At 33.3% G+C, this 10,355-nt stretch overlaps 1 protein-coding gene across 1 annotated transcript; it reads right to left on the reverse strand.

Annotated features, from left to right (window-relative positions):
* Positions 1-5: 5 nt before the first annotated feature.
* LOC109221410 (ABC transporter B family member 1-like) lies at positions 6-4,755 on the reverse strand (the record flags this gene model as incomplete). The annotated part of the gene is made up of 9 exons (XM_019385901.1): positions 4,253-4,755; positions 4,093-4,147; positions 3,778-3,953; positions 3,489-3,689; positions 2,981-3,240; positions 2,574-2,890; positions 1,977-2,200; positions 155-528; positions 6-75 (listed from the first exon to the last, which is right to left on the reverse strand). Coding segments are annotated over exons 1-9 (2,112 nt in total), but the record flags the coding sequence as incomplete, so codon positions are not given.
* Between the last annotated feature and the right edge of the window lie 5,600 nt (positions 4,756-10,355).

Genomic DNA, 10,355 nt, shown 5'->3' on the forward strand with positions numbered 1-10,355 from the left:
GAGTATGGTGATCGACCATAGGAAGAGTTTCTAGTGATGATCGGTGAGCTAACAGAGTTCCTTGCGCTCGAGGGCCTGCAAATAAAATAGTTGAAGAGCATTTATTTCATGTTGACCACAAAGGTCAAGACCGCGATATAAGGTGTATTAGTACCTCGCACTGCTCTTTCTAGCATTATTAAGAGCTGTTTCATGAGCTGCTTCTTGCATTTTGATGAGCTTGGCGTACATACCATTCTCTCCTTTACTCATGAGCTCATCATGCGATCCAATTTCAGAAACACTGCCTTGCTGTAGTACAGCGACTAGGTCAGCCTTTCGGATGGTAGACAGGCGATGAGCTATTACAAGAGTCGTTCGTCCAATCATGAACCTGTCTAGAGCCTCCTGCACTAGTTTTTCTGATTCAGAATCTAAAGCACTAGTTGCCTCGTCTAAAAGAAGGATTGCTGGATTCTTAAGCATGGCCCTCGCTATCGCAATCCTCTGCTTCTGTCCACCTGATAATTGTACTCCTCTCTCCCCTACCTGCAATATCCAAATATACATGACTTTCTGTTGGTCTAACTTGAAACGCCAAAATATTCAATACCATATGCATTGCAGAACTCAGTGTCATTTTTCTCTCAGATTAACAAATAAAAGTTTGATCTTGATTATTAACATCTTATAAAAGACCAAGCTCAAATTCTATTATGAAATTTATTCATAAAATAGAACTGTTGTAACAGTCCGGTAATTATCTCCAGCTTTGACCAACTTGTCCCTTCGCTAACCGGCGGATATAAAATTCATGTATAATATATGTATAACTGTGTTAATCAATGTATAATTTATGTATACTAGCTAGAAAAAGTAAACACTGAATCTGGCCGGCTATTTGTGTAACAATCCCTTCAATTATTCTTTTGTCAGTCCAAAGAAGTGCCCTTATATCCTGTGTACACAATAAATTCCAAGAAAAATATTTATTTGTTTTGGATATCAGTTTTATTATAATCCTACCGATAACCCTACATGTCTTTTCTGAACTTTTTTTTTGTCATCTCTCCAACTACTAAGGTTACAACAAGTCATTTGTTCTCACATGAATATATAAAATAAAAATGTTGCTGCACATGCATTGTTGACTGAAACCCATGTTACCTATTTCTTAAATGAATGACCAGTCCCCCTACAAACATTGACTTCATTAAAAAATGTAAGGTTTGTTTGTTGACCAAACAAAAACAATTTAGACACAAAAACCAATACAAGTTAGACTAATGAAAGCATCTCTGTGAAATGATTTACAATCAAATGTACCTTGTAAGACATAAACTTTGACCATTCAACACAACCACTGAATCTAGCTTTGCCTAAGGCTAAAGTCATCCTTTTTTGCCCATTGACTAAGGGAACCCTTTGTAATAAATGAGAATAAACAGCAGCCCGGTGCACTAAACTCCCGCTATGCGCGGAGTCCGGGAAAGGGTCGGACCACAATGGTCTATTGTACGCAGCCTTACCTTGCATTTTTGCAAGAGGCTGTTTGCACGGCTTGAACCCGTGAGAATACATGCAAAAAAAAAACATCAACCTTATTTTAGAGCTCACTCTGAGGCAATCTCTACCATTAACCTTATATCCAATCCATCTTCCACAAACTGGTGGGACCCAGCATGAGTTATATTAAATGCCACACATTAAATAGCATATGGAATGTAGAAGAAAATTTACAACATTTAATGATATATCTGCTAGATCTTTAATGTAGCATAATTAGTTGAGTCTAAAGTAGCTAAATTTCTGTTTGGTATTTTAACACATTTGGCCGATTGCCCTGAAAATAATTACAACCGCTAGCCAAATCACTGATTATGTATAAAATATGCATATTATATTATACATCTTCCGGCTATTATTTTGGAGGGTGGCTATAAAGTGTAGATTTCCCAAAAAACTAAATATTTGGAATTTTTTTTTTATTAACTAACCTGAGTATCAAAACCATCAGGAAGTTTGATTATGAAAGAATGTGCATTGGCAACTCTAGCAGCTTCTTCAATCTCAATTTGAGTTGCATCCGGCCGTCCTAATAATATGTTTTCTTTGATACTGGTGGCGAAGAGCGCTGGTTCTTGGCTCACAAGCCCAATTTGCTGCCTCAGCCATTTCAGTTTCAGTGTCTTTATGTCATTCCCATCAAGCAGAAGTTGTCCTGCATACAAACTAATTATTAGCTGAGATTTTCATTCCGAAACATGTCTCCACATAAACACATGGAATTCACTTCAACTACCAAACATTTCATTAAGATGCCCATCACAGGATGTATGAATTTATAAATGGAATTTTCATTTTGGTCCTTAGGCCGAAATTAATTACGGGCGCTCGCCAAAATATACGAAACGTATACAATGATTTTGTATATATATGTATATGAGATATATATTTATACTTAATACACAAAACATATACATTTGCCGGCTATTATTTTTAGGGCAGCCCAAAAAATGTAATTATCCCATTTATAAAAGCACATTGCAGATATTGAATTCAATAATGAGGTCATTGTGCAAAGTTGGGCTAACCTGAGGTGGGATCATAAAATCTTTCAATAAGGGAGACCACAGTGCTTTTCCCAGAACCACTGCTTCCAACTAAAGCAATGGTCTTTCCAGCCGGAACAATGAGGTTGAAATTGTCGAGAATCTTGATATCTGGCCTTGAAGGGTAGGAGAATTTAACATCTTTAAGCTCTAGTTGCCCACTAACAGAGTCCAACTCCAAACCCGTCTTGGCGTTTCTGTCGACGCTTGGTTTATGATCGATAATACGGAAAATCTTGGCTGCTGCAACTCTGGCCTTTGCAAATGCAGTCATGCTAGGAGCAGATTGTCCCAAAGCCCTATCGATAAAGGAGAAATCTTTAAACAATTAAACTTCTTTAAAAAAGTTAACGAACTCGACACATTTTTGTACAGTGCTAAGTACTTACAGTCCACCTATCATAACAGCAAACATTGTTGCTATGGCAAGTCCACCATTGGTATAATGATGCCTAACCAAATAACCTCCATACCATAGAAGAAGAGCATAGCAGCAGAAAACGGTGAAGTATGTCGCGCCAAGTCCTAATCCTTTTGAGAATCCACTCTTATAACCAATCTTTTGAGAAACTTTAAGTGCTGCTGAGTATGCTTGCATTGCTTTTGACTCACCAACAAATGCCAGTACTGTCCTAATTTGAACTACTGTCTGCAATTTGGCTACACTTCAGTAAACCAATAGAAAAAAGCAGAGGATATTTTATCTTAACTGAGCTTAAAACAAAAAGGGCAGCCAGCGCACTAAGCTCCCGCTATGCGCGAGGTCCGGGAAGAGCCGGACCACAAGGGTCTATTGTGCATTTCTGCAAGAGGCTGTTTCCACGACTCGAACCCGTGACCTCCCCTTCTTAGCTGAGCTTAATTTCACATAATTTGTACTACCATTTATCTTTTTACCTGTTCAACAATGTTCCCTGCCTTTGAAAGTGCTTCTTGACTTTTCCCAGAGAGCTTAGCTAATGTAATAGTGTGAATAGCACCAATTACAGCAATAAGTGGAACTACAGCAAGAGTAACAAGAGCTAGTTGCCACACTGCTGTAAATCCCACCACAAATCCAGATACAAATGTAGCCATATAGTGAATGAAATTACCCAACTGCACCCAAAAAAAAAAAATTAAGATCCTTAACTCCACACCCATTATCCTAAAAATGAAAAAGAATCAATTTTTATAGTATGTTCACCTTCTCACTAATGGCATCTTGGACCATAACAGCATCAGTGTTAATTGCAAAGACAACATCAGAAGTTCTAACTTCAGTATCAAAGTATTGAATATCTTGGTTTAAAGCAGCTTCCAAATATTTAATCCTCATCTTTGTTGTTTGTCTCTCTCCAGTCCACATCCAACATGATATCTCTGCAAAACCATTAAAATCAAGAATTCTAAAAACCAATTCTTGAACCAAAAAAGATTCAATTTTTACCATAAAGATTCAATTTTTACCATAAAAATTCAATCTTTATAACAAAGATTCAATTTTTATGAAGTTTTTTACCTGCCCAAGAAGATGCCCATATAGCAGCACCCACAACTAAAAAGTAAAATGCATACTGCAAAGAGAACAAAACCAAAAAAATATCAAGAAGAAAGGAAAAAAAGAAGGGAAGTAGCTATGTTTAATTGTTTTTTATTAGTGAAATTTGAGGTTGGTTTACCTTTAAAACTTCTTGAGTCATCTTATCAACATCATTAGCATAAGAGCCAAAAGAATTAACAAGATCAGCAAAGAATCTAAGGAACAAAGGTAAAGAACAACCATGTACAAAAGCACCAAGTGAACCAATTGACATTAGTACATAGTCTAAACTATCAGCAAATCTGAATAACTCTCCAAAACCAACTGCTTGTGGTTGAGTATTTGGCTTTTCATTCCCTTCTTTTTTCCCTTCAGAAACCTCCATTTCTTGTTTTTCTCTTTCTTGTTTTTGTTGTTGTTGTTGTTGTATTTGTGTGGTTTCTTGAATTTGATGGTTGGGTTTAATAGAGTTGTTGTTATTATAGTGTTCAGAGACAACAAGTTCAAGACCTTGCATTTCAGACCATTTCCAATGTTCTGCAATGGTCTTTATCTCCTCAGAATCTTGTGACATTGCTTTGCAATTAACTTACAAAACACACATACACACACTTGTAGTTGTTTTTTCCACACTTCCCTTTTATCTCTCTTATTATATTACACTCTTTCTCTCTCTCTCCAACTTTTTAATTGTTTTTTCTGTTTCTCACCTAGTGTTCGGTACTCACATTGGGACCCGACAAAATCAAAGGGGTAAATCGCTCCGTAACAAAGACGACTCCATACCGGAACTCGAACCTGAGATCTCTGATTAAGGATAAAGAAGTACTTACACCTCCGCCTCAACCCTTGTTGTTAATTATTTTTCTTGTTTGTTACTCCATTCTTTACTATTCCTAGTCATATTTTCTTCCTCACCATTGACTTTATTGCGAAAAAATCTCTCTCTTTCTTTTTTTATATTTACTGTATGTACTTTTTTTAACTGTGGATTGGGGTTAGTAGTAAAAATTTGTCCTATATTTAGGTGTTTAAATAATTCAATGAATTTATGTTGTACATTGTCTTCTCATAGACTGATACCATTAAATCCTAATTACTTAATATATATTTTTAACTTAATTTATTACTCTCTTCATTCCACTATATGTGATATATTTAGTGGTCGTTTGGACATAAGACTTGTTAAATTCCAAAAAAGGGTGGGAAAAATTTTTTGAAGCGAAAATGGTATTTGAAATTTAGCTAGCGTTTGATCATAGATCCCAAATTTGTTTTGAAAAATCTGATTTAGGTGAAGTTTGGTTTGAAGATGAAAATGTATTTGGACATATGTTTTCAAAACATATTTCCCAACTTTATTTTGGAAAAACTTGTATATAATTTCCAAGTTTTGGGATTTTGCCCAAAATCAGCAATTTGGGTGATTTTGGGATTTGGGGTTTGGGATTTTGCCAAAATGTGGGCGAAATTTTTGGCCAAACATGAGTTTTGAAAATAAATCCCAAATTTATTTTGGCAAAACTCATGGCCAAAGGGGGCCTTAGAGTTGTGTTTAGACATGAATATAATTTTGGGTTGTTTTCGAAGTTTTGTGAGTGATTTTAGTGAAAATTTTAAAAAATAGATTTTTGGACTTTTTTAAATTTTCGAAAATTTTCAAAATGCATCTTTAAGTGAAAATTGAAAATTTTACGAACAAACGTTGATTTCGGAAAAAGTTAAATTTTTTTGGAAAAAAGCGAAAAATTTCTTATGTCCCACCGGGCTCTTATTACTATTTGGAGTGTCGAAGAAAGTTACTTTAACCATTTTTTGCAAATAGGAGTATATTTTAGATAATTTAACTTGTTAACTACTATGTATTTTAGCAATTTTGATGTAGTTTTTAAATATGTAAATTGAAGTTTAAAAGTATTAAAAGTTTTATGTCCAAATTCATATAATTAGTCGGCTTAACTCTTTTACCTCGGATTAAATCACATAAAATAAAGTAGATAAAATACTAAACATTTTTACCGATAATTTCTTAATTTTTTCTTCTTCAGTTACTCCTGGTAAATAGTAAAGAAAAGTGTATCCCACAAGGAAAAGAACAGAGAATTGACAGATGATTAGAGCAGCCTATAAACCTAGAGAGAGAGTGTGTGTCTGTGTGAGAGAGAAAAGCATGAACTTTAGCACCCGACAAGGAATACTGTGTGTAAACTGGAGATTGGTTTTTTTGACCAGAACAACATATTCTGAAACTGGCGGTGGTAAAAAATAAATTAAAAAATATTTAAATGGAAATTTATAAATTTCTCCAACATTAATACTACTACCACTACTACTATCATTTTCACACATCATATGCCTATACAAATGTAGTTAATATAAGAGTACTATTTTTTGACTTCGAGGGACTGTTTGATTTTTGACTTTCTGATTATTACTATTGCTTCTTTCATTTAGGACATAAAAATTACTACTACTTTATAATTTTTTTTGAAGTAGTATTTGAATTTAAGTTGAAAAATGATCTTTAAAATTTAAAATTATATTTCGACATGCATTTTACTTGGAAAAAAAGTTGCAGTTCTATGAGTGGGAAAAAAAAATTCTAAACTTTTGGAAAAGTGGTTTTGTTGAAAAACTCATTTTCGGAAATTTTTCAAAAACTTGCAAAATTTCACGGACAAACACATTTTTTGAAAAGAAAAAAGAAAAAATTATGAGCAAACGGAGCCTTAGACGACACATTTCGCTTATCGAGAGCCAACAACAACAACAACGACCCAGTTAAATCCCACAAGTGGGGTATGGGGAGGATAGTGTGTACGCAGACCTTACTCTACCTCGAGGGGGTAGAGAGGCTGTTTCCGATAGACCATCGGCTCAAGAAGACGAAAAAATATAATATATCAGTACCATCAACAAAAAACCATAGAAATAATAACAACATCACAAGAACCAGTAAAGATGGAAAGCAGAAATAATAACTAGTAAATTAGGCCCGACACTATGAAACAGAAGAGTTGTGTAAACAAAATATTGGCCACTAGTAGTCTAAGACTAAATCCTATCAGCCTGCCTCACACTAATAGACTAAATATGTTCAACTACCGCCTAACCTACAACCTTAATGCTCGACCTCCACAGTTTCTTATCGAGTGTCTTGTCCTCGGAGATCTGAAGCCTCACTGTGTCCCGCCTGATCACCTCTCCCGAATACTTCTTAGGCCACTTTCTACCTCTCCTCGTACCCACCAATGCCAATCGCTCGCACCTCCTTACCGGGGCATCCATGCTTCTCCTCTATACGTGCCCGAACCATCTGAGCTTCGCTTCCCGCATCTTGTCATTAATGGGAGACACGCCTACCTTCTCTCGAATATCTTCATTCCTAATTTTTATCCATCCTAGTGTGCCCCGCGTATCGAGAGCCAAATTATATAAATTTTGAATAATATTTTTAAATATCTTTTTATCATATTAACATGGGAATAATTACAACTTAACTTACTTTTCATTCTCCTATAATTTTTGAATATCCAAAATTTTAGTTTTAAAATGAGTTGAATTAATCCAATTTAACTTTTAAAAATAATTAAATTGACTCTGAATAAGTAAAATGTATCATCTAAATTGAAATAATGAAAGTATTGTCTATTAAGCTTCTCCCACATGTTAGAATTTAGAAGGCTTTTGCAAGAAATTCACCTCGTTCAAACCATACCCCATTTATCCTCTTTCAAATTCTCAATTATGATAAGAGTTTAAATTTTGGACACGCACAGTGCACATATTTTATACGGGTAAGTAATTATTAGTAATAATAAATATGGTATAATTTTTGGAAAAAACAAACTAATGATTTATCATAATCAGTTAATTTAATAGTGTAATTATTTTTTACAACTACATTCTTCTATTTATCATTTAGAATTTCTTCTTTTCCCTCTTTTCTCTTCTTAATTGTCCTTCAATTTAATATTTAGTAGAGCACCATTTTAGGCCATTTTTATTGTTTCTATACATGGGTATTGTTCCTTAACGAGTATATTAATATTTTAGTTGTTTGATTGTTTGACTGTGTAGTTGGAGTCAATCCACTTGGCTTCTTTTCCCGAAAAAGAGAAAAAATGCATTATGGAATGTGTTATATGAATGTTAATAATTCCACCCAAGGGTCAAAATTAAATTACATATAACATAATCATGATTAACTTTGAGCTTCTTATAATTATTTATAGTCCCACTTTTCTCAAAATTTTCTTTTAAAATTTTGAAGTAAGTAGTAGTTTTTTTTTTTTTTTTTTTTTTAGGAATTGAGTAATAATTTACCGATCGATCGCAAGTTTGCATAAGGTATAATATGTAATTGCACCTTAAAAACTTACGCCAAACAATCAAGGACAAAATATAAAATTGGTTAGTTAGTTAAAACTAATTGCATTTGATGTTAAGTCTTCTTTTAGACCTAAAAACTACCGTTAAAATACAATTTTTCTAACTTCAAAAGTATTAGTAGGTACAATCAAATACTTAGTGAATAAAATCACCTAGGTTGAATACAACTAATGATTGTGTTAGAGGAAAAGAACAGGTTGGATCTAATCAAATATCCACTATATTTTGTCCAAATCCTTTCATCTTTAATCTCTTTTTTTTTTTTCTTTTTTTCTTTGTCAGATTAACACCACATACTTCCACCAAAATCATTTGCTACCCTCTCTAAAAAAAGTTAATGACTTTTAATTGGTTCAGAGCAATATACCATCAGGGACGGAGCTAGCATACGACTTACGGGTTCGGTCGAATTCAATACTTTAAGTTTGAACTTTGAACCCTGTTTTTATTTTTAAAAATTTATTGAATATTACAAATTATTAGTTTAGAACTCGATAAAGTAAAAAGATTTAAATTTTCAAACTCATTAATTTCAAATTCTGGCTTCGCTTATGAATACCACGCCATAAGCAATAGGCAACCTAGCTATTTTACTAACAATTGTCAGAAAATCACCAAAAAATCTGCAGATTCTTCCTATTTTTTTCATACTTTAGGGAAAGCCAAAAAATGACAGCAAATTTGTTGGATTCAAGAATTCTTGATAACCAATAGTACTGTACTGAAAATATTACTTAATACTAAAAATAGAGCTAAATGGGTTGTTATTATAGAGATCTGGGGTTTAAATTATATTAATATGGAAGTGTTTTAGATTCTTAAAGTACAAAATAATTAAGTTTTTTTTGGAATATTTTTTTTTTCTTGTTTAGAGTAAGAAAAGTCAGTGAGTCAGCTTTTTTTTAGCTAAAAAAATGAGTAAAGTAAACTGTGGGATCTGACTTTATCCTGCAAATTCTTTCAGGTTTGTAGCTTGCTTCTGTCAGTTTGTTGTTTTAAAAAATTTTAAAAGAAAAACATAAAAGTGAAAAGCAAAAAAAAAAAAAAAAAGGAATAGGAATTTAATGAAGTATATTTGATGAATTTTTTGCAGGCTTTTGTTACTTTTTTGCTAGTCCCTTCACAACAAAGGCTTCTTTTGTTTCCACCACTCGCGCGTATTTGTCTGTTTAACTTTCTTTTGAAAAACTTTGCCCATTTTGACCAATATATATTTTTCCACAAAGTCCCTCTAGCTTCTTCTTATCTAATTTTCACCCCTTTGTTATATAATTTTGCTTTATTATTCCAATGTTTTTTTTTCTCAAAGAAAGAAGCTCAACAAATACATTATGTGTATAGGTATGTGTGTGAATTACGAGTGCATATTATATTTCATGGTGAAAATTAATCTCTACCGAATGTTTATACCAAGTCCAGTTAAATTAATCATAAGAGATAAATTAAGTTGTTCTAAAAAAAATTATTTTTAATAAATAAAGAAATTTAAAAAAGAGGCTTATAGAATCATAATGACTAATGTTACAAACTCTTAGGGGTCGTTTGGTTGCCGGTTAGAGTTATGCAGGTATTAGTTATACATGTATTAGTTATGCATGGATTAGTTATGCAGGGATAAGTAATGCAGGGATTAGTTATGCAGTTATTAGTTATGCAGAGATTATTTTTTTGAATGTTTGGTTTGTTGTATTAGAAATTGATATACATTATATAAATTTTAAAGTAAAATGCTTGTTTACAACTATACCCCTGGCCTTCTTTTGCATTGTTTTTTCTCTCTTTCCATTTATGTAGGAAACAATTTAGTTAGGAACTTTGGGTGTTACTTTCACTTCTTCGTCATACTACTG

This window comes from Nicotiana attenuata, unplaced genomic scaffold (assembly GCF_001879085.1).
Source record: "Nicotiana attenuata strain UT unplaced genomic scaffold, NIATTr2, whole genome shotgun sequence".
Taxonomy (NCBI): domain Eukaryota; kingdom Viridiplantae; phylum Streptophyta; class Magnoliopsida; order Solanales; family Solanaceae; genus Nicotiana; species Nicotiana attenuata.